Source organism: Podarcis bocagei (assembly GCF_964188305.1).
Source record: "Podarcis bocagei genome assembly, chromosome: 2".
NCBI lineage: Eukaryota > Metazoa > Chordata > Lepidosauria > Squamata > Lacertidae > Podarcis > Podarcis bocagei.
The window spans coordinates 70,682,313-70,706,917 of NC_138126.1; the positions used below are offsets into that span (position 1 = coordinate 70,682,313).

The 24,605-nt window shown below is 43.2% G+C and overlaps 1 protein-coding gene and 1 long non-coding RNA gene across 4 annotated transcripts in view; one reads left to right on the top strand and one right to left on the bottom strand.

Annotated features, from left to right (window-relative positions):
- LOC308579835 overlaps positions 1–19,054 on the bottom strand; it is a 97,915-nt gene extending 78,861 nt beyond the window's left edge. The window contains exon 1 of the long non-coding RNA XR_014004599.1: positions 18,007–19,054. This is a non-coding gene — a long non-coding RNA (uncharacterized lncRNA). The remainder of the gene's footprint in view (positions 1–18,006) is intronic.
- Positions 1–24,605, top strand: part of ADAMTS2 (ADAM metallopeptidase with thrombospondin type 1 motif 2) — a 324,369-nt gene that overhangs the window by 90,837 nt on the left and 208,927 nt on the right. Inside the window, exons 1-2 of one of the 3 annotated variants that reach the window (XM_081180736.1) lie at positions 19,162–19,307; positions 20,425–20,786. In XM_081180736.1, the coding sequence (XP_081036862.1) occupies positions 19,193–19,307; positions 20,425–20,786 (477 nt within the window). In that variant the 5' untranslated portion in view covers positions 19,162–19,192. Of the gene's footprint in view, positions 1–19,161; positions 19,308–20,294; positions 20,329–20,424; positions 20,787–24,605 lie in introns of those variants that run through there. The other 2 variants (XM_081180738.1, XM_081180737.1) reach the window with 2 other exon arrangements.

Sequence of the window (24,605 nt, forward strand, 5' to 3'; positions counted from 1 at the left end):
TGTAGCAGTTTATACTTAGGATTGTTGCTTTGAGAATGCTGAAATTTTGTCTTGGACCACACAAAGGACTCATTTTTCTATTAGCTGACAATCTCTCTTCCTACTGTTTCTTGCAACTGTTGGAAAGGGGAGGAGGCTCATTTGATACTAAACCTCAATGCAGTTGAGGTTGGGCTATGCCCCAATTTGGGGTGGGGGGTGGCAGCGGGGGACCAGATTCCTTTCCTTTAGGAATGGTCCTCTTAGCTACTGTTTTTCAGAAGGCTATAGAGGTCAGGATTTAGATAAAATTGTGGGGCGTCAGAGTGACTTTTTAAAGGACACCTAAATAAGTTCAAAGCTGAGATGAAATTTGAATGTACTGATAGGGCTGCTGCACATTAAGTAATGGCTTCTTGTGACAGACAATGTCTTTCCCAATCGTCTATAATTTTTCTGATGTTAGACAAGAGTGTCATCTTGGTAGAACCACCAATATCTTCGCTGTTCAGGCGCTATAATTGTTCTAACCAATTAACACATTAACCATCTTGATTACAAGAGATTTATCAGCTAAAATACATTTTTATAGACATATCAACCAAACATGAAATATTCTGTTCTGCAACATATTGTTCTACTCACCAAATGATCACATTCTTTTTCAGTTTGTGAGAGCTTTTGCTAATTTTTAAAAGGATTTGCTTCTCAGTTCATCCATGGACTGCATGCCCTGTACTGAAAATCCCATACTGATTAAAACATCATCTTGTCAAATAGCTCTGGAGAGCATTCTTTACAGACTGAGCTCTCTGTACATATGGTCAGACAGGCATTTTGTCTGACTAGCAGTATCAAGCTAGAACATGCCTCAGAGTGCACTAAAGAAAGACACAATGAACTCCTAGTGTTCTTGCTGTATCTCTTCATATGAGGGGCCTAAGTATTTATTGTAATTTAATTGCAGAATGGGCACATAACAAATTTAGGCTTTTTTTTTTAAAGGAATGATATTTAGGGTTGCAAGCTAGAGATTGCATCCATCTCGTGAATTGTCTCTTTGCTCTACTCCTTCCCCGGTCCCACTGCACACCTGATGGAATAACCCGGGACCTCATTTTATCAGGTGTGTGTTTTGAGGTCACAGGTGGATGATGAGGGCAACAGAAGCCATGGATGTATCCTCTTTTGTAGCTGTGAATCTGGATGTAATTTCTGGGTTGTGATTTGGCAGCTCTAGACAGAATCTGTTTCTCCTTATCTTGTTATCAAAAACAGAGGTGCAAATTACTGAACATCTCTGCTTTTTCAGATTTGGCTTCCCTTTCCACAGTAGCAAAACTCTGCCTTCATAAAAGAAAAAGATACCTTAGATATTTGCGACTGCCTGTTGCTTATGGTTACAAATGCTCAAAAGGGAGAAGGCATATGTAGCATTTCCCATGACTGCACATGTGGGATCCAGTCATGTCTACTCTGATTGTCAACAGGATTTCAGGCCGGGATTTTTCCCAGACCTGCTACTCAAGTCCTTTAACTAGAGAAGCCAAGACTTAAACTTTGTATGCAAAGTACAGTATGTGTTCTACCATACTTGTGTTCTATCATGTGTTCTTTGAGCTATACTTTTAGCTATAGTCCTATAACCCTTTCCTTGGAATAAGCCCCACTAAACGCAGTGGGACATCTGAACAGACACATATAGGTTTAAGTTAGATATGATTTCAACATGGCTAAAGTGTGATATAACTTCTTTTGGTTCCAACCTAATATTTCACCACTCCTGATAAGGCATGATGAAATAATTGAACTGACAAGTGAAATATAGTAGTGGGCAGGCACCAATTCAGCATATCCTCTGCCTTACCAGCTGAAACTGGGGGGGGGGGGATGAAGCTGTATGTCAGCAGCTGTATTTATAAACCACTTTGGAAGGTTGTTTACATGAAAAGTGATATTTAAATTATTAAAGAAATAATAGTTAAAGAGAGAGCAGGTAAGATGAGTTAATTAAGATGTTACCTCATCAGGTGTGTTTACCACTACGTTTATTTCCAGCTAACCACTTATCTTTATGTACTGTATTTCATTTCAGTGCTTTCTAAAACTCATATGTAAAGCCATCTGGACTGGGTATTTAGTTAAGCTGTAATGCCTTTACAGCTACAGTCCTCTTGTAGCTATGTCGGAATCCAATCATATTTATTGATTAAATAAATACTTAAATTTAGGAATTTTGTTAGAAAATTGTCAGTGTTTTTATATTATGTATTATCATGTAATATGTATATTAAGTTTACAAATATGAATAGGTTCTTGTGCAATATTTTTCAGTTTTAGCGATTTATTCATTTTCTTTTTGGTTTCCTACTTCATTCCAAATAGTTTTGTTTAGTGTCGGGCATGTTCTTGTGGATCCCAAGCATCTAACGTATCCAGTTGCTCAATGTATCCATGTGACAACCATTCAGGGGCGCCGACTTATAAAAAATATTGGGGGAGCCCGCGAAAGCTCATGAATAATAAATAAGCTCATGAATATGCAGATAAAGTGGCGCCGCCTCCTCGTGAGTGAATAGGGGAGAGCGTGCTGCGCCTATTAATCAGCTCCGAAGGAAATTGGGTGGAGCTTTTGCTCGGGAGGGAGGGCAGGAGGCATGCAGCCCGACCCTGCGCATTTTGGGCTGGGGGAGGGGCGGCGGTGGCGCTCTGCTGGAGGGGCGCCCGAGATTATTGGGGGGGCTGAGCCCCCCCAAACGAATTTTTGAGGGGGCTTGGGCCCCCTCAGGCCCCATGGAGTCGGCGCCTATGCAACCATTCGTGGTGCAGCCTCACTGGAAACACTCCTCCTCACACAATACCAGTGGAAATAAATGGAAACCTTGCAGTTCCCTTTCATTTTGATAAGTCTTGCACTGGAAATGTCCACAGTGGATGGGGTCTTTGATGTTGTTGATGGCACACCCACAGCACAACTAGCACTCTGGCACCACTTTCATCCGCTCAGTGAGGCTTCAGTTGCAGGCATTTGGGGTGGAGTATGAGCAGATAGAAGCAGAACATTATAATCACTTTGCATATGTGCTGTAAACCATTTTAATCTGTTAATCGTTCCGTTGCCCATCGTTATCATTTCTAATGCATGTGGCGGGATGTAAATTATGCAGCCTTGCAACAAGAGCTTAAGTGACTAGGAAACTGAACATCTGTTCTGTAGGTGAACAGAATGGAAGCTAATCTTGTACTGCCATGAGGACATGGTGTGTGTGTATGTGCACACGCTCAAACTTTTCATTTTATCTTTTGTGAAATGATGAAAAAGATTGTCTAGTGCACACAAAAGTGTTTGAAGGAGCACAGGAGTGACTCATCTTCAACGTCCCCCTTACCAGCTAGGTATATCAGCTGCAAACGTCAACTGGCACCTATTTGATGTAGAGAAAAGAGATTCATTCTATGGTAATGAAGCAGCAAGGGGAAACATCTAGGCTGCAAATGGAGGAAGACTCAGGATGTGTGCAACAAAACATGGGATTTAGTCCACTTTAAGGGCTATTCTGAAACAGTGCAGGTGGCAAAGAGGACCATTATTCTGTCTACTTCCTTCCACCCAGCAGATCTTTTCCATGTGATAGAAGCTGTTTAAACTCAAGATGGGTGACAGTGGGCGGGTTCTATTTGTGAAGCATTTTGTATATAAAATTGATCACATTTACTGTAGCCTGGATAGCACACTGGGTGCTGTTCAGTTGCTCCTTCAGCTTGTTGCAATTGTTTAGATGAGTTCCGTTCTCTGCAGCCTAAGAATATGGACAGGGAAGTTGTTCTACATGCTCAGTTCTTGCCCATCATGACTAATAAGGTCTGAGTGGTGGTGGTGGGAGGGTCTGTTTGTCTAGATGAGCCTTACTCCATCAATCAGAGGTAGTGAACCTATGGACCTCCGGATGACTTCCAGCTCTAATCCCAACCAGCGTGACAAGAGGGCCACAGGCACCTTCCACCCACAATTCCAGTGTATGGTTCTCATATCTATAGCCCTTTGCTTCCTTTTCAGGGAAGTCTCTGTACATCCCTGCAGGTGGTCAACCACAATAGATTTTTGGAAGGCTCCTTTTCTATTTCCTATTTAAAGTGCATCTCAAGGCCAAAGAAAGATGTGGCATTGTTCACATGGTTTTCTTCCCATTCTTCCCACAGTTAACATGAGGGGCCTGATTCTGACCAGGACCACAGCAAGGGCAAATGGACTAGCACAGTTCCAATCCAGCTTCCTCTTCACTTGTGCTAGCTCTTTGTTTAAAAAATCAACCAATCACACAAGGACAAAAGAAAATGTGAATGGCATCACATGTAGTTTAGCTCTCAAGTGAATCCTAGCACTTTCAATGGGGCTTACTCTATGTAAGTGCACATAAATGTCACTGAACACAGCTGGGCTTTCTTTTAAGGAAATATGCAGGCTTCATGTACTTTCAGATTTCTAACCTATCACTTCCCAGGCCCCACCCCACATTCCAAAAACCAGGAAAGACTTTTTAAAAAACTTAACTGCATTGAGGCTGAAATCCTAGATGCAATTGAATTCACTGGTGGTAGTGCATGGGATTATACTGTCAAGGTGTCAAGTTTATGAACCTGTTTGATTTAGTAAATTGACATAGGTGTGCAACCCATTAACAAGTCACACAAGTTCACAGAAAGGGTGTTGCAAAGATTTCTTGCTTCTAACAATGAACTATTGCTACTAGTTAGGAATTGGTTGAAATGCTTTATAGATATGCATGGGATCAGGTTAAGTGGAATTGCTTCCATTAACCTCTGGATGCCATCCAGGATGCTTTAATGCTCCCAGGGGAAAGTGGAATTCTCACATTACTGGAGTGTTGGACTAACCTGCTCATGCCACTTGCTTGGTGAGTTCATTTCCCCCACAGCATCTGGACAAAATCTGTACAGAGGGGAAGGCATGGCAAATAAGCTGTGATTAATACCTTTTTTTAGCCCCTTAACTCCATAAGCTTGGTGTGTGGGCTTGGCCTAACCTAACTGTTAAGCAGCAAAGAAACAAGAATTCCCATACAGCAGATCTCTTTGAAATGTCATTAAGCAACTTTCAGGAGTGAGGCTGGAATGCATGCTTAGAATGTTAGACTAGAACCCTCACTCTCATTGTTCTAGAAGTATCTGTCTATTTACCCACACTTCCTCCCTTCAACATATGAAAACATTGGCTTTCTCCATTATTGTCGTAAAGATTGTTAGCATTGCTAATAAAACATACTTTCAATACCACTGCTTAATGGTTTTCCTGTGGAATGTTTTAAAACCGTCCAGTGCTCACTGCTTTTCTATTCAAGAAAAGTATTTGCAGAAGTACAAGAGCAAGGATACCTTGCCGAGGAAATATGGCTATGATTTTCATTACAATGAAGAAAAGGCTGTAGCCCACAAATTCAGCTGTTTTATGCATATTTTCTTCCTAGACAATAAATTATTATTCCACACTTAACTGTAGTGCTAGGGTCCAGAGCTCAACACATCAGGTCACCTTTGAATGCCAGTTGTAGATGCCTTAGAGGTAGGTTGCCAGACAGCTTGTTACCTGTGTCAGCTTGGCACTTGAGAAGCCTAAAAGCTCCCTAATACTCCAAGACATTTCAACTAACTGGGTTAGCAGCTGCATGACCACCTATAAAGCACATTAGTAAGTTGTGTAACAATAGCCAATTTGGGGTTATGGAAATTGGCCCAGACTCTTTCAACACTTTCTTTTACGTAGAGGTTCCCATCCCATTGCCAAGGTCTACAAGCCTCACCAGCTTCCTGAATTCTTTTACGATTTTCTGGCACCCATCATTTGTGTCTCAGTTGGAAATGTCTGCCCCCGTATCCTGACTTGAAAATAAAGCTTTCATTTTCTTCCATCCTTTTCAGAGAAAGGCATCTCTCAGGAAAGTGCTTACAACAGATAGCAGAACAAAAACTGACAGATGCAGGATCAAGTTGCACAATGAAGGGTGGCTAAGCTTCTTTGAAGATGAATACTTCATATTCAAAATAAAATAGATCATTGGATTTGGTTTGGGGAGTTTTTTTATTTAAAAAATCCCTTGATGTAGGGTTTTAAACAAACAGATGCTGCATATATCCTTTAAAATTGTCTTTGTTTATTATACTGAAGTGAATCTGGCTCTGAAGGCTTAAAACACTTCAAGCTCCATTGTGATTGGCTGGTTTAAATGTTACTTTCCTATCTTGGAACCAAGGCCTGGTGCCAGCTAATTAAAGGAGGCCGTTGAAGAGGCTGGCCACGTGGACCCCACAGCAGCAGCACTGCAGAAAACTGGGTTCAGCATTGTAAATGAATATCTGTTGGTAACATGAAAGCACCACTTGTGTCTCCATTTCTTATTCTATGTAACAATAGAATTTCTCAGACGGAAATTATTATTATTTGTTCCTCACAGCCTCTCTTCAAATCTAACACCTCAGGATTTCCACCAGTGTCACATTCTGTTATTAAAACTTCCCTTTTGAGATTGCACAATGCATTTCTCCCCAATACTTATACATTGGAGAGGCACGTCCTCTGACGGTTATGTGAGCATCTGGTACTGCCCTTACAAAGTCTTATGGTGACACAATGTATGCAAGCTAGTGGTCATTATTTTATATCATCCTACTGCATCAACCTTCTCCCACCTGGTGCTCTCCACACATGTTGGACTACATCTCCCATCACTCTCAGGCAGCATAGGTAATGGTCAGGGAAGATGAGAGTTGTGGTCTGAAACATTTGGAAGACACCAAGTTACAGAAGAATGCAATATACAGTAGCATCCTGTAGTAGTGTTGAATGCAGCTTTGCTAAAATCCAAACACTGCTGGGCATCAGCAACAAGGTGGTTCTACCTTAGTTTGAGAAACTCTCCAGACTCAGTAAAAAGTTGTCACCAACCCACATTCGGTCATTTCAAATAGAGGACTAACAATAAATTCAGAGACATCTAATATATTTCATAGTCATGCATGTTGAAGGGCTATCTAACCACCATTTTGTCTCGCAAGGCATTGCTTCAGTAGCATTCGCAGTAGCTCTCCCAACTGCACCAGCAATGAGAAAATTCCACAAGGCCCAATAGAAGCATTCTTCCCATTTCCTAGAGCGTTAGTTGCTTGCTAGGGCTGGTGCAAAGACAGAGGGGGATGAGGAAGATTTCCCACTTGTTTCCATATTGCCTTGTGCCACAAGGTCCTCTCACAATGGTGGGGACAGAACTCTGTTGAGCCCTGTGTGATTCCTCCTTGCACAGATGTTGTATGGTGCTTGACTGGATTAACCCTTTTTATAATAATACTTAGCATATATTGGGCTTTATGATTGTTCAAAGCACTTCACATGAATTATCCCTGTAATAACACATTAGAATACGTCAATATAATTAGCCCCATACCATACACAGATAGGTGGGACTGACAGATAATTGCTTGTCTAAGGAGTTCACCCAATTTAAGGGCTTATCCACACCTACCTTTTGCTGTGCTCTTTCCAGGCACAGGTCCATGCTTTAAAGTTCTGTGTCTGAGCACTCCTTTTTTCCTCCCTGGAGCTTTCCCTGTGAAAACCTGCTCTTTAAAGCTGAAGTGCAACAAATGGAATTTGGATTGTCTATGGATTGCTGTTTGCTCTAATTCAGCAGTAAAGAGTGGGTTTTGTTGGGAAGGCTCCAGACATGGAGTTTTAAAGTGCAGGCCATGCCCAGAAAATGCGGAGGAAAGGTAAGTGTGAATAAGTTGTGAGATAATGACAGAGTGAACGGGGCTCTGACCATTAAAAATGTTATTTGCAGCATGTGAAATGGAGGAAAGAAAGCTCTTGCCTGATGTAGTGCATTACCCAGAGGAAAAAGTGCAACACAGCCACACATGCAGAGCATGATGTGACCTATCATACTGGAGTGTGGAAAAAGGATCTTATTTTATATGTTCATTATACACACCACTGCCCTACCTTATCCTCTGGCACCAGTGCAGCTTGCTGTAATTTTGAAAGTCATCACTAGTCAATGAAGGACTCAAAATGTAAGTGACATATGTATACAGGGTGTGAGGAAACCAGTATGAATCAATGAAATAATATTCATTCTTTTCCATTAACTGAGGTTTTCTTGTCCCCGTAATTCCCCTTTCCCTAATCATGTTCAGTGTGGCACTGCTATTTAAGTTGGACTTCTTTCAGTCCAGATCTGTGGGAGCAGAGTCACATAAAAATGCATTAAACAGGTCTTGAGCAGCTCAGTTTCCATTTTCATCTTCTCCAGGGTTTGAAAGGATTTCTTAGAGCCTGCCATTTGTTTATCTGTCATGACATACACTCTCTCTTTTGCTGTATAAATCTCCTCCCTCTGTTCCTCTCTCTCTTGAGTCTTGAAATGATGATAAGGCCTGACTACGCAACTGCAGTATATCTGAAAACATGAATCGGCGATAAAACATGACCAGAGATAATGGCACACAGTGAAACCCCCATCCCATGAAAGTCCCCCCCCAGCCTTATGAAATAAGTAAATGCATGCAGGAATTGGGTTGTGAAGCGGTCTCAGCTTGAATATAGATTGCCTGTTGTTTTCTGCCTAGTCATTTTGTCCCCATCTTGGCATTAGGTGAAATGCACAATTTTCTATTTGAGCATGCTTACAGAATTAACGGATGTAAACAAGCCTATTATCCTAGATCTGTCACCAAATGTATCACTTTTTCTTTACAGCCTGATAATACAAGATGAAAGTTAGGAAAAGGAGTCAGTGTAGTAGCACACTGCATAAAGTGATGGACGCTGCATGGATTGGAGCTTTCTCGACTGCAAACAGTGGGTAGGTAAGGGTGGATGATCTAGATCGGAGCCATGGTAAAGCCCCCTGCACTTTCCAGCATACCAGTTTGGGGGGGACCCTCCATGTCTTCAATTTGCTTTGGAAAAGCACAAGTGCTAATTGTGTGAATTTATTTTGGCCCCTAAATCAGACATACCTGGATGCAAATCTCTGTTCAGCTATGTACTCTTTAGGTGGTGTTGGTCTCAACTGTGTTTCTCCTCCATCCCTATCTCAGGCAAGGGACCAGTGGAAGGCACAAGGTAGTGGCTGCATTATCTCTTCCTGCAACAGATCTTTCAATAGCAGGATTTCCAGACAGCTTGAGACCATGGCAGAAATCAGGACTGGATGCAGCCCATCCGGAAACTCCCCATTAAATTAATTCAACCACTTTAGAATATATATATATATATATATATATATATATATATATATATATATATATATATATATATATCTGCCCAAACAAATCATTTCCATATAGAACGAAAACAAGAAATAAAGACTTCGGAGTTTCATTTGTTTATTTGGGGTTTTTTAAAAAGCTTATCTAATTTTGATGACTGACTTCTCTGTCCACACAATCAAAACATCTTTTCTAACCAGAGCTGGAAGCTAAAAAAAAGGTCTTTCAGGGGTTGCTGTGTAATGATTTTTCTGATTTGGAAGATGAAATGCACAAACTGCTCTCCTGAACAGAGATGGATTATAACTTCAAAAAGTGACTTTTGTTCTCAAAGAATGAGTATCTGTTTGATGGAGGAAAGTGCACGGGACATTTTGTTTTTACTCTGACAGTTGGACATTCCAGAGTTACCACTGCCACTCTTATGAGGAGAGGAATTCACCTTTTCACATTAGTTCAAAAATGGCATGATGCTCCAGTACCACTTCATTAGTTTAGTGAGCCATTTTGAACCTGAACCCCTATAGCACTAAATGTTGTGACACAGGGGTACCTGAAGGTATGCCTGTTTCTCTATGGATGTGGCTGACTGCTGAGAGCATCACTAGAGATACTTCTCTGGGAGCCTTAGGCAAAGAGAGTGAGAAAGAGGTCCTTTTCTATGGTTCCGCCCCATTTGTGGGGCATTTGTGGGAGGTTTCCTGCAAGAGACCTTCCCGACACCTTCTTCATTTTCTTGTAGGCTCAAAGGCACCAGGCAAAAGCCATCCTTTCTCCCAGAGTTTTGAGTATATGGAGTTTTGTTTTATCAAGTTTTAGAAAGAAAGAAAAAACCTGTTTTGGATTGGCAGATAGGCTGCTGGAATTGTCAGTTTGTTTATTTGAACATTTGTGCCATGTTGTTGTTGTCTGTGTTTCTTGATGCTTTTCCTTTGTTTTAATTTTGTCCCAGCGACTTCTTGTTGGCTGCCTTAAGTCCCCATTTGTACGAGAAAGGTGGATGAAAACATTCCACTAAATGAAAGCACAATAAACTACCATCGTACCAAAAATTTATGCATAGCACCCAAAAGAAGCAAACAGAAAGTTCATTGTCTCCCCTGCTGCCCCATGTTTCCACCCCCCCCCCCAATGCTTACTGCTATTGCTGTTGGAATGCTCTTGTGATTGGCAAGGACTTGATGTAGAAGCAAAGACAACAAGGAGAAGCAGAGAGGAACAGAAGCAAGAACCCTTCACTATCACCTTTGCAGTCCTGTAGTTCCCAGCACAACGTTCATCTCACTGTGCTGAATACAGCCTGGCAGCTAAAGTACTGCACTTGCCTGTATTTGCAGTCTCAGGCAGGCAGTGGAAATAGGAAATTTACTGAAGGCCTGGTGAGCTGTGGTTTGGTTCAGTGGCTCCAAAACGGACCCCCAGCTGCATGCTGGAAATGGGGGCTGGTGCTCCTAAGTTTGTCTTGGAGCCAGTAACAGGGCAACAGTTTTTTGCAAATGTGGGCACTGCAATTATTCTGTCCATCTAGTCTAATTGTGACCTTGAAGCTGATTCCCTAAGATGTCTTTCAGAGTGGCAGAAATTCAAGCGTACTGAGTCCAGCAGTAACTCTTCTTCCTGTTTATCATGGTGTAAAGTTAAGGATCCTCAGGCCTCATGGCACACTAATTAGCATCCAGGGCTAAACAGCCAAAGGAGGAGGCTGCTGTCTCCCTGGTCACAAAATGAACTCTGTCCCTGCTTATTAAGGTTATACTTAGAGTCAACATCTGAATTGCTAGAAGTTAAATATCTGCATGCAAGTGGTTTTATTGCATTGTGGAAATGAGTAAAGGTAATTAGAAACATCCAGCAATTTCCCTTCCCTCCCTGCGGGCGCCAAACTACCTTCTGCATGAATTTGCATTCTTCAACAAGAATGTGCTTGCACCAGGTTGTTGAGTTTCCAGGTGCAAATTGCTTCTTTGTTATGCATCCCAAATTTGTTTCCTTAATTTTCCATCTTCATCAACTTGTGCCTAACAGAGTGCCCAATCTGACTGCCCTATCCATTGACCACAGCCATCAATCCATGCATCACCTTTTATCATGCCCTTCTCTGGAAAAAGACAAATATATAGCAATTGCACTCTATTCTGCTTTGGTCAGACCAAACCTGGAGTACTACGTCCAGTTCTGGGCACCACAATTAAAAAAGGATATTGACAAGTTGGAACATGTACAGTGAAGGGCAACCAAGATCAAGGGTCTAGAAACCAAGATTTATAAGGAAAGGTTGAGGGAGTTGGTTATGTTTAGCCTGATAAAGAGGAAACTGAGAGGAGATCTGACAGCCATCTTCAAATATCTCCATGGAAGATGGAGCAAGCTTGTTTTCTCCTGCTCTGGAAGTTAGGACTCGAACCAATAGATTCTAGTTACAGTAAAGGAGATTCCAACTGAACATCAGAAAGAACTTTCTGGCAGTAAAAGTTGTTGAATGCTGGAACAGACTCCCATGAGAGGTTGTGGACTCTCCTTGGAGATTTTTAAGCAGAGGTTGGATGGCCACCTGTCATGTATGACCTAGTTGAGATTCCTGCAGTGCAGGGGGGTCAGATTGATGATCTTCAGAGTGCCCTCCAACTCTACCATTCTGTTATTCTAAGACAGGGTTATTCTGATATTGCAGATTCGGAACAGATGAAAGGAAGTAACTTCTTCATAGAGCACATAATTCACTAATGGAATTCAACTACTAGAAAATGGGGTGCGAGCCACTGGCTTAGATAGCTTTAAAGGGGCTTTAAATAGTAGCCAAATTTGTGGAGGATAAATCTATCAGTACCTATTTGCCAAGGTGGATTTCTTCCCCCTCCTCCCCACTTTGTTTACTGCCTTCACCTGGTAGAGCGTTCTGGAGAGCTTGAAGGCTTGCACATTGTTTTGTGACAATTGATACAGCAACAAGAGCTTAATACGTAAAAACACACACAATAAAACTAGAAACTCTATAGCAACCATTATCTGAAGATGTAAAATGATGGTCGGATTTTAGTGGCTATGAACACTATTTGCTGAGCATTTACCTGCTCCCACGAAAATCCAAAGTCACAGTGACTTCAGTAACACAGGGGCACTATGGTTGCACAATCCAGCAGTTTGAGACAACACCATTTTTTATAATCTCTGCCGCCCTTTTAATGTGAGGAGAGGTCATTCATGGCTCAGTGGTAGAATGCATGCTTTCCACACAGAGGTACCAAGTTCAAGCCTGGGCATCTCCAGCCAACATGATTAGATAGCTCATTGTTATTTGTTATCTATATCCTGCTCTTCTACTGATTACAGATTACAATTCAGATGAGGAGATTACAAAGATAGCATAGCACAATAATACACTCGAGAATAAAGACAAAATATTACAATCGTAGGACTGGAAATATTTGTAGTTTTAAAGAACTAGGTTAGCCCTCAGACACCTGGAGAGCAGTTGCCTGTCAAAACAGGCATTTCTGTCCTAGATGGATTAATGGTCTGACCCAAAATAAGGCAACCTCTTAGGTCCGAATCCATCCACTCCCCTTTATTGGGTCTAGTTTTGGCTGCGTATGTGCTCCTCCCAGTGGCGTAGCGTGGGGGGTGCAGGGGGGGCCGGCCGCACCGGGCGCAACATCTGGGGGGGGGCACGCTCGCACTCGCAGCTCTCTGCCCCCTGCTAAAATCCACGGGTTAGGGGGCGCAAATTACTTGCCTTGCCCCGGGTGCTGACAACCCACGCTACGCCACTGGCTCCTCCTGTGCATTTCATAGCAGCACAGCATGGAGAAGCTGAGCAGGAATGATGTTTCTCTTTTGGGATGCTGCAGTGACTTATGAAGAATACAGGGCAGGAGGAACCCATGAAGCTCACCGGGTAACCTTAGGACATTCACACTCTCCCTCAACCATCACTTCTGCATCATACATTTAAATCACCTGGCTTCTGCCAAAGAATAATTGGAACTGTAGTTTGTTAAGAGCACTTGGAGTTAAGCTCCATGTGGAGTAAATTACAGTTCCCGAGATTCTTTGGTAGAAGTCACATGCCTTCTATGTGCTTTAAAATAAGGTTTCTTAAATGGGTGGTGCGAATGTAATCTACCTCACAGGCTTGTTGTGAGGATAAACTGGAAGAGGCAACCATGTAGCCCACCCTGAACTTCTTGAAGGAAGGACAGGACAAAAATAGAGGAAGCAAATAAAATGATGATCCTCATTTAAAGAAAGCAAGAATTCAAATGCCTATTAAATAATAACTTATTTAAACAAATAACATGATGACCCTACTCTCCTGCCATGCTCCTACTAACAATTCTGGAGCCATTTTGGGGTCAAGAAGTGGCCACTCTCCCAAAAATATAACATTCTAACCTCACTGATAGCCTACAAGACAACAGAAAGGCAGAAAGCCAGCAGCACAGTAAGGACAAATTCCAGGTCTGACTAGACAGAAGAGGCTGTTTTGTAGCACTTTGATTCAACAGCTGTGCTGGACAGCTAGGTGTGAGAATGGCCATGTGTGAATGTGGTGGCCATTGTTCTGGTGCTACTAGAAGCATTGCATTATGAGGCAGCCCAAAGGACCACAGAAATAATGTCTCCCTTCATGACACAACAAAAAACCCACTCAGCCTTTGTTATGTGCTCTGGGGCACCTTAGCCTAATTTTTAAGGACTTATCTTGGAGTTGGCCCCTGCTGCTGTCATATACCAGTAAATGGCTGCTTTCTGAAGGTGCCAAAAGCCACATTTTGTCAAGCTCCTTTTTTGTCAAGCTCCCCCTCCCCAGATGCTGTCTTCCCAACAAAGCCAAACCAAAACCACACAATTGTACCTGGGTCTCCAGGCAGAAAATGCAAGTAATGAGGAAATGGCCCAAACTTTAAAAGAAATAAGAGGAAAGCTAATGCAGATGTCACTTTTAGGAGAGTGCTTATTATTTAAGAAATGGTTGGCTTGGTGAGGTCAGTTATTTTATTTATACAGTATTATTGCCTTTCTCCTGCCATGGAACGCAAGGCAAACCTATTCAATGAGAAGATCTCCCGCTTTTCTTTCTTTCTTTTTGCTTTATCAGACATTTTCGTAGAGCTGAACTATAGCTCATCAGCACAATTATTCTGTATAACACACACACAAGCATGAAAGCAAGTGGGGTGGAGGCAAGGAGAAGACACAAGATTCAAGCATGAAAGTACGGGAGAATAGCTAAGACTTAAAAAAAAACACCAAAGAGATTCTGGCCCTTCATCCATAGGACACAGCAATCTGTGGGCCCCACTGATGGGAAGAAGGCAGCCACTGTAGCAGGAGAAGCAGGAACTGTTTATGGTCCTGCGAGAGTCATAGGAACATCAGGAGTCAGGCAGTGTAACCACTGTGCAACTGGAAGTTGAGTCTGCAGAGCTGGGCTGGGAGGCTGGAACCACAGCTTGATGCTGCTGAGTCTGGTGTACCTTGTAGCTGTTGTGCTATGATCAAAATACCAGGATTGAGAAAGACTAGCATTGGCAGCATTGGTTCCCACACACAAAGCAGCTTGCAGTGAGTGGTTGGCTGGCCCTTCAGCAAGTCATCATAGGGACATAGGAAGATGCCTTGTTCCATGTCAGACCATTGGTCCATCCAGCTCAGGGGTGTCTACACTGACTGGTGATGGACCCACCAGGTTTTCAGGCAAGGAACATTCCCAGACCTACATGGAGATGCTGGGGATTGAACCTGGGACCTTCCGCATGCAAAGCAGATGCTAAGCTAGATCCCGTCCCCAGTGGCTAGCATCCTTTCAGTAGTGTGTCATTGGACCTGGTTGCCTAGGAAGTGACTACAGTGGTGCCTATGCCCTCCAGCTGGCAGTGCACCTTTGTCTGTTGTTTTGTGAATTGGGGTCTTGCTATGTAAAACAGAAGTCTTAGAATTCTAGCTCTACTGCCGTTCCCTTTTCTCATCCAAAATTAGGGTTGCTAGCAGGACCAGGCCTGGCATCACCTTGTCTGAAACCCTGGCGAGCTGTTGTCAGTCAGTGTAGACAGTACTGAACTAAATGGACCAATGGTTTGACTTAATATAAGGCACTGTTCCTGAGATGGACCAAGGAATTCTTTCTATGTAAAATCTTCACTGAATATTTTTTTTTGTAACCCCCCCCCCAAAAAAAAACCAACCCTTTGTCTTGTTATCTGTCTCTCATTGACTAAATAAAGATATAATCAAGAAGGCAGCAGCAGCAAATAGCAACATTTCCTAGGAGGATAATCAAATGCTCCACTGATAATTAGCTAAATTAATCCAAATATTTATACAAGGGAAGCAGATATTTCTAAAACATCCTGAGATACATCACAGGGCTGGAATATTAATACCAAGGCAGTAAATCAGCAGCACATGAGGAACTGAGTGGTGTAGGGAGTTGTACCAGTCATCAAAAAACAATTATACCCATCATTAAATACAGATGGCTGACGAAAGATAAGGTAACAACGATATTTTATGAACGATGATGGGAGATGAAACATAGAGGGACAATTAAGATTAAGCATTTGCTATGGGCCATTAAACTGGGTCCAGGCAAGTGAGCCAAATGCTACAGAAGATGAAAAGTTACAAGGATGTAGCTCATCCTGTAACTCGGGAATGTATCTGTTTCAGATAGGAGACAGACCACTACAAGAGAAACTCTTCACAAATTAGGGATATTGACTAGAGGAAAAGTGATTGAGGGATTGCAAGTGACAGGCCAGAAGGGCAGAAGCAGAAATTTACCATCTAAATTGAGAGTAACATAGTTATCTTGCATGGACAGAGCACCAGAGCAGAGCTGGCAGCACCTGTCGTTTAATTGGTGAGATTCAGAATTTCAGGGGTTTCTAAGAGGCTGGGAGTATGATTGACAGAATCTTATAATTATTATGTTTAAAGCATCTAGCCTTTGTGGCTTTGCAGGGTACTCAGAAGGCTTAGAAAGAAACATGAATACAAAGCACCCATTGTAAAAAAAAAAAAAAGTACAGTGCTTTTGGGTGATTTAATACATCGTTTCTGAACACTTTGAATTAGCAGCCTTAGAGCTGATTTTGTGGTGCCAAAAAGCACAGGTTTCTGAGACTTTATCCAACCTCTGAAAGTCAGACTAAGTAACTTCTTGGCTACTCTTATAATAATAAACTTGGGGTGGTGCTGGTGGTCTCTTGTGAATCAGGACCACAATGTGCAGGGAGGGAAGGTCCAACCTTTGATCCCATCCTGGATTACTGCAATGTGCTGTAATCCAGGATGCCCTTGGACTTGGTCTGGAAGCTCCAGCTGGGGCTGCTGATGTAGGCAAATGGCTGGCTATGTTGGAGTAACTAAACATAAGGGTTAATTCCCTACATGAGCATAAATCACCCAATGGATGAGTTAATTGCAGGTGTAAGGCCAGTTGGTAATGATCCAATGCCCTGACTATATCTATGATTAATGTATGTCAGCTCAGTTGGTTAGTCTGTGAGTTAGTTAGTCTCCTGGTGTAATTTGTCCAGTGTTACATCTTGAATTGCTGGAGTTTATTTGGAACAACAGAGATACTTTGTACTTGTATGTATTTGTATCTACAAAAGCCTATGAGCTGTATATATCTACGTTTGGAAATGTTTTACTGAGCCTTAGCTTCTGCAACAGTAAACTATTTGGATCTAAAGCTGCTTCCATGTGGTGACTGGTACTGGGAGCAACTTCTACTGCAATTTCTCATATCAGATTCCTGACATAACTAGATAATGCACATGCAGCCATGTGAATACATTAAAGCACTATTAATATCTTAAGTATTATTAAGTTGGACTTGGGCAATTTCTATCAAATGGTTGAGTTTTCAGGGTATTTTTAAGGAATAAAAATCTTGTTTCTCTGACAATTTTCTCCCAAACTTTATGTAGATGTGTGTTAAGAGAGAGCTCAGAACAATGATGCATGGACACAATTTTGCTTGGAGTCTAAACCAAAAGTGTGGTGGAGGGGACTAAAACTGGAGCAGGCAGAGAAGAGGGCAAGAGAAGAAACTACTGCCTCTTCTGAGGAAAACTCATTCCAGGTGCCTTATAAAACCTAAGTTTAGAAAGAATCACTACTAAAGTTACCAGACGTCCCCGTTTCTGGGGACAGTCCCCAGATTTACAAATCAGTCCCTATACAAAATCCACTGAAGCTGAAAAGCGTCCCCGGATTCATTGAAAAAAATCTGGTAACCTTATACTAAACCAAAGGCAACTGGTTGTTGTTAAATGAAGGGCTATGAACCCACATAAGTTAAGTAACCTAAATGAAATTATTCTAGGAAGAAGTCCCATAAAACTCAACAAGACTTCCTTTCAAGTTAATGTGCTTAGGATGCTAGGCTGTTTGAAGTGCCCTGGGCTTCAGTGACAATAATTTAAGCATGTTCTTTAAAACCAGTGGGGCTCAAAAGTATTTCACTTTGGTTGGATCACACTCAAAGAATGTATAGCAATGGGGAAGAGAATTAAGCATGTACCACTATAGTTAATGCAGGCATTTCAACGTGAAGAAAAATCTTAGGCTACAAATGAACAGTATTGAGATTCTGCAGGATCCCTGCTGCAGACTGAAGTAATTAATTCAGTGCCACAGCAATGATCTGGGTGTGATTCCATTTGTTTTTAAATGCAAATTTGATCGGTAGAAGACTGTGAAATGAGGAAGAGTGAATTAAGTTGAACCCACCTTATAAGATCTGTGCCCGCTCCCTCTCTCCCCGTTTGCCTCCAGCTCTTTATTCTTCCAATCCTATGATGTGTTTACCGAGAACTGCCCCACTGAATTCTGCAGGACTTACTCCTCTAAGTAAAGTGTAGGAAAGATCACTGTTGAAAGTTTGGTTTTGTGTGAAACTAGGATAGGGCAGGCGGATTCTCCATGCAGAACAAGGAAACCTATTAAGTTATGAAATATAGGGGGTGGGCTGATAAACCTTCAGGAGGTGGTAGGGTTTTCCCTGCTGTAGGCTGGGATCCCCAAAACCAAGATCTTAGGGGTCCCAGAATATTTGGTGCAACGTGCAGTCAGATGCAAAGCCCAGGGGAATCTAATAACTTGAAGTAATCACCACGATCCACAGAACAAAACAGGGGTTCTTGGGGGCACAATATTGCCAAAGTTTTTTTCTGTGGGGGTGGTCATGAGAGCAAACACATCTCTGAGTTTGGGGAAAATCAGGCACACCCGTTCGATACTATAGATCCCAGGAAAAGGGGGGGGGGGATGCTAGATCAGGAGCTTCTTTTCAGCAGCAGCTGCTCCAGAACAACTTCATAGATTCCTAGGTGGTTTTTTTTGGTGCAATCCCTCCTGTGCGTTCTCTCCTCCGAGCAGCAGAGCCAGGATTTTGTTGGCTTGGGCGGGGGTGGGGAATGGTCAGGATCCGGCAGGAACCGCCTCTAAGCCGTGGCGGAGAAAAGTGTCCCGTAACGGGAAGCGGCTGCAGACTTTGGTCCCAGCGGGCGCCGGGAGCCACGAGGCTCCAAGCAAAGGGCAGAGCTGCTGCGCCCGACGCCGACGTCGCCACCACCGCCTCCCCGGAGCCAGGCCAGGCGAGGCTGGGCTGTGCAGCAGAAGCGGCGGCGGCGGCGGCGGCAGCAGCGCCTCTGTCAATCAGGCGGACTTCCCTCCCGCACGCCGCGCGCTTCCCAGCCAGCCGCCTGCTGGTGTTTCTGCTGCCTTCGCCGGGGAGAGCGGCCGCTCAGCGAGCGCTGGAGAGGAGCAGGAGGAGGGCGGATGCGCCAGGGCGACCGCCGGCGGGGCTGAGGGTTCCCCGCCGCGGGCAAGAGGGCGGCGCCGGCTGCCCTCCAATGTGGCCGGAGCCCCCTGCAGGGCACTTTCGGCAGCCTTCCCAGGCTGCGCGACGCCTGCGATGGGTCCTCCGGGCGGGATCGCCGCGCTCCTCGCCGCCGCCGCCGCTTACTGCTGCTGCTGCTCGTGGGCGCTCCTTCTGGCCCCGGGGGCCCCGCAGAGTCCCGGGCAGGGAGGTAAGTGCTGCGGGGGCCCCTCGCCTGCACCCGCCGCCACCTCCTGGGCCGGGTCTCCCCGGCTGGGGTGCTCTCTCGCTCTCGCTCAACTTCGCCAGCGAAGCACTTTCCCCCCTTTCCGCCAGCCAGACTTCTCTGCGCCACGCGGACCGAAGGGCTCGGAGGGGGTTCCTCGCGCCGCCACGTGGGGCTGGCTACTTTTGGCGTGCTGTCCCGTGGGGCGCGGGGTGGGATCAGGGGGCGAACGAGGGAGAGCGGGGTGGGGGAAGAAATCGCTTGTTGAAAGAAATCGCTTGTTGGATCGCACTAGATCTCTTGAAAGAGGGGCGCGGGACGGGGAGAGTTTCCCGCTGAAGTGGGAACCTCGAATGAACTCTGTTCACAGTCGGGCGCATGTGGCAAGATCCGAGCTGAGCGTGTCAATTCTTGGAATTCCATATGCGGAATAAAACACCTGGCAGAGCCTTAAGTTTTCTTCCCTGCTGTTGTTTGAATTAAAGTAGGAGAGGGGGAACTGGGTCAAGCGGTTGACATGGATTTTTAAAAAATAATAATAATAATTTTAAAAACCCTTTCCATCGTGTGACTGCTAACCACAAGCTTTTAAGCTTCGTTCACATGCCAGCCACATCGGGATTGGGGAGGAAATTAAGCATGTCAAAGTTTTAAAGTTGATGTGACAGTAAACTTTCTGCCTTTGGAAAGCCTCACTCAGGGCATCTCTCTCTTGGCAGCCCTAGCTGAAAAATAGAATTGCTCGAGAGAGACTGTGCTGATCTCTGTTTGGGAGACGTGTCTTCCTCAAGTGAAGGGTGGGAGCATCCTTGATGCCTGACCATCCCTGAATGGGGATGTCTGCAAGATGGGCTCTGTTGCTAAAACAGCTGGAGAGATGATGCCGGGTGCCTGCCTCGCCCTGTTCTCTGAAATTCCCTCTGCTCTGTGTTAACCCCATAGTTGAATGAACATTGATGGTGCCTGACACATTAAGAAAGGGAAGGGATGCCCGCTTCAGGCAATGGTGGGATGCAGCACAGTGATCTCAAGGAGGGGAAACTCAGCGTGACATTAATTATTACTCATTATTTACACATGCTCTCTTTTTCTCTCTCCCTAGATCATCTTCTGGGAGATCTAGAAGAATACAGTCTTGTCATCCCATCTAGCACAGACTCGGAGGGCAGGTTCCTCTCCAATGTCGTATCGGGAGCTGCAAAGAGGCGCTTTCGAAGGGACACAGGGGCTTCTCTGCACGAAGCTGCAAGCGAGCCAATTTTTTACAATGTCACTGTTTTTGGAAGAGAATTTCACTTTAGGCTGAGACCAAACTCTAGGCTGGTGGCTCCTGGAGCAACTGTTGAATGGCAGGAGGATTCCAACCTCACTTACGTTGAACCTCTCCATGGAAATTGCCTCTATGTTGGGGATATCACCGACTTGCCTAATGCTTCTGTGGCGATAAGCAATTGTGATGGGCTGGTAAGATGCTTTGTTGTTTATGTAGCTAAGAGGATGAATGACTTTCTTTCTTATGTAGAAGGTGTGGATCTTCTGCCTTCCAAAAAAATAAAAATAAATCACACCTCGGTTGTTATATTAATTGTGAAATCAAATAAAGGAAATGTTCCCTGACATGAACTAGGGTGTGATGAAGCAGAAAGCTCACTTTATAGGTAGCGGAGGAGCCAGTTCATTCTGAACTGACACGTAACTGCTGTGACAAATCACTAATTATCAACAGGAAACTCTAGATAGCCCTCCTGAAGCTTCTCAGCACATCTAAAACAGTGACCTGATGCCGTCATCTGCACATTTTCCATATTTGCAATATTCTCTGCCATTTTCAATTTAGCAGCGGCCATGGAAGTGTGTGTGTTTAAAAGACAAGATAATAAGGCTGAAAGACAGGCTCTGTGGTAAATTGATTGGGTTTTTTTTTGTATTTGGAAATGAAATTTGTTCAGAGGTTGGGGTCAGGTCTTTATTCTTTTGGAAGGTGTCTTCCTCATGACAGTTCTCCTATCTGTCTACTCAGTCATGGGAAATCCAGAAGGAACAGTTTTTATGGACTTCCTATGCTTATGCACCTTATATGGTGATTCTATGTATTTGAGGAGCTGTTTATTTGTACATATATAGTCAGAAGTAAATTCCAGTTTTCCATTCCTTAGCCAATGCGGCAAGGCCAAACTGTTTATCTTAAGCTATATTTTTAAAAACTCAATTGTTACGCAGAGCAAAGTTTGCTTAGTTTAACTTTGGGGAATGAACTTCTAATTACATCCAGTATCATCTTGTTTATATTGTTTGAGAGAGAAAAGAGGCTTCCTAATGTACAGCTGGTACTACTTATATGATAAATGAATTTAAGCCTCGATCATGACCTTCCTGTGCTGTCTGAGTTCTGTTCAGAATCTGATTAAAAAGAAAGAGGCATGGGGTGGAGATGTGGTTGTCAACTTTTGTGGGTGTTGTGGATGGGTGTGTGTTCCTGTACTCTTATTAGCAGCTTGGGCCACAAGGCATTTAGCAGATAAAATGTTTGTTACCATTTCAACTCCTGCACCATTCCTGCATCCCATGGCAGAAAACTCTTGGCATTGTTGGGTGGAGGTCACCCTAATCAACTTGGGCTCTCCAGGAAGACAAGGTCTATTGGACAAGTTTATCCTCCTACCCATTTAACCTCCTCCATGATGGAATTATGAACCAGTAGTATAAGAACGCCTAATCAGTGGTGTTTTCAGAGCAAAAGCCGGGGGGCGGTGGCAAAAGAGAAAGGTATGCTTTTCTTTCTATATCCTAGAATGCACTTGAGCCACTTTCTGTTATTCAGATGATGGTCTGGAGATGGCAAGTGTTTTTCTGGCTCCTCAGACATAGATTCCATACAAGTTGATGCCACCAACTTGTAAAGACCCACAGGTGTGGAGCATATGCAGCCAGACATCATTCTATACATGCCTGGGTGGCTCACCTGTGCCTTCCCTCATCCCATTAGCTGGAACTGATCAGAGTTGTAGTTCAACAACATTTGGGGTCACAGGTTGAGCGCTCCTGATGTACAGGTATGCACTTTTAAAATTACATATATGTAATTCATAAAATAAAAAACAGATGCAATACTGAGTAATATGTAATATAGATATATGGTACGGATGATTGAGTGGAATTCAAAATAGTGCTAAGTGTGCAGAACAAAGTCTCTCATGCAACAAGACTTTTCCGTCCTCTTCTCCCCCTGTGCACACCATAACCTGTTCCCCAACTCTCCAGAGCAGATTTAGGGGGCACGGGAGGAGGAAGTCCCATTGCACAAGTGTGCCTCGTTTCATGCAAAACTTAGTTGAATCCCACTGATGGTATGCATCTTGAAAACAGCTTTCTCTTTCCTTATGCATGAAATGATAGCATAGTTTTTATGTCTCCTTAAAAAAATATATTAAAGGGTTGAAATTGTTGCAGCCATATTCAGTCTGGCTATCCTTGATCTAGGATAGATTCCCCCCCATTTTTTTATTAATTTTCCAAATTTATAACAAATAGGACACACAGATAAAGAGAAAAAACAACAACATTACAATACTAAAAAAGAAAACAACAAAAACAAACATATAAATACCTAATACTTTAAAGCCAAATTTAAATTTCATTATTAACTGACTTCCTCGAATCCCTCCTTACTGAATATCATTGAAACACTTTTTAACAGCTTTCCAATATCCTCTTTCTAATCAAATTAATGCCTTTAGTTTACAATGTTCTTCTCTTTTCATAATTATCCAAATCCATAGTATTTTACAATTAATTCTTACTCTAGTCCTAGGCTCATTTGGTACTTTCAAATAATTTCTACTTATCGTATGTTACAATATTTAGCTAAATAATCTTTCAATTTCTTCCACTCTTCTTGGTACTCTTCTTTCTGATCGTGGATTCTTCCAGTCAGGTCAGCTAGCTCCAAAAAGTCTAACATCTTCACCTGCCATTCTTCTACTATTGGTATTTCTTGTGATTTCCAATTTTTAGCCAATAAAAGTATTGCCGCTGTAGTGGCATACAAAAACAATCTAACATCTTTTTTGGGAAATTCCAATCCTATAACTCCAAGCAGAAGATCTAGGATAGATTTTGACTAAGGGTGTCTAACCCATGGTTTACAGGCTGCATACAGCCCCACAAGACACCTGAAAATGGGTCCTTTATGCGCCTCAGGTACCAAAGTAACTTGGCTGCCACAGATGCTGTGTGCCTAGGCTTGGGCCAGGCAGTTCTCCTACACTGGGTCCTGAGTCAAGGAAGTAATAATAATAATAATAATAATAATAATAATAATAATAATAATAATAATAACAACAACAACAACAACCACTTATCTTTATACAGGTACGTGTAATCAAGTGCCAAAAGGAATTATTGTGAAAATAAGAAATATTTTTTTGGGGTGGAGGGATCATTTTGTTCTCGCTAAGGATGCCATATTACCGCTTTAAACTTTACAATAGTGCAGGGGGATGAAACCGTGGAAAATCACTTCCCGTGGTGCTCCTCTAACAGTGAAAGAACGCCAGAGCCCAAACCACAATTACTTTGAAATATGTTTAGTTTCTTCTTAGTAATGTCAGTTAAAAGCTAGTTGGCTGCCTACTTGCTGAACTTGTTCCTCAGATAGGACTCACTATTTGTCTCAGGTTGTGAGAATAACCACCTGGTTACTTGCATGCTCCTCTCCAAAGCTGTTTGCAGTCACTGTAAGATCCCGCCAAATCCACAAGGAGGGAAGTGAGAGGGTGTGGCTAATAAAATCTGCCACTGCAAAGCCTGCCTGGAATTTCCCAGAGATCTCCATTCCCAGCCATTGCACGTTGCAGACTTAACTATTCAGTAGACTTCCTTCCTGCTAATACTTTATGTCCGTGCTTCCCTTAAAGTTTCTGTGGCAGCTGTAGCCATCTTCAGGTGTTATGGGAAGAGAGACGTTACTGTGTGAGACGGAGCAGCAGGGACAAGCATGTTAGCTCCTCTGTCACTCTGGTTTCCATTGCCTTCCATGAGTTGGAAGGTGGCTGAATGTGCTGAGGAGCCTATTGTGTCTGCAGAGGCTCCTTATGCATTTTAGAACCTGACTTTCCAGGGTACCAGAATGGGTGAGGAGCTTCCATGGATACAAGAGGTTCCTTGCTGTTGAGAGTCCCCTTTCAGCTCATGGAGGGTGGTGAAAATGTGGACGTTGGGGTGTGTGGAGCTAACATATTCTCCCCCACTGTCCTCCCTTGTGGCAGTTTCCCAATTTCCCTA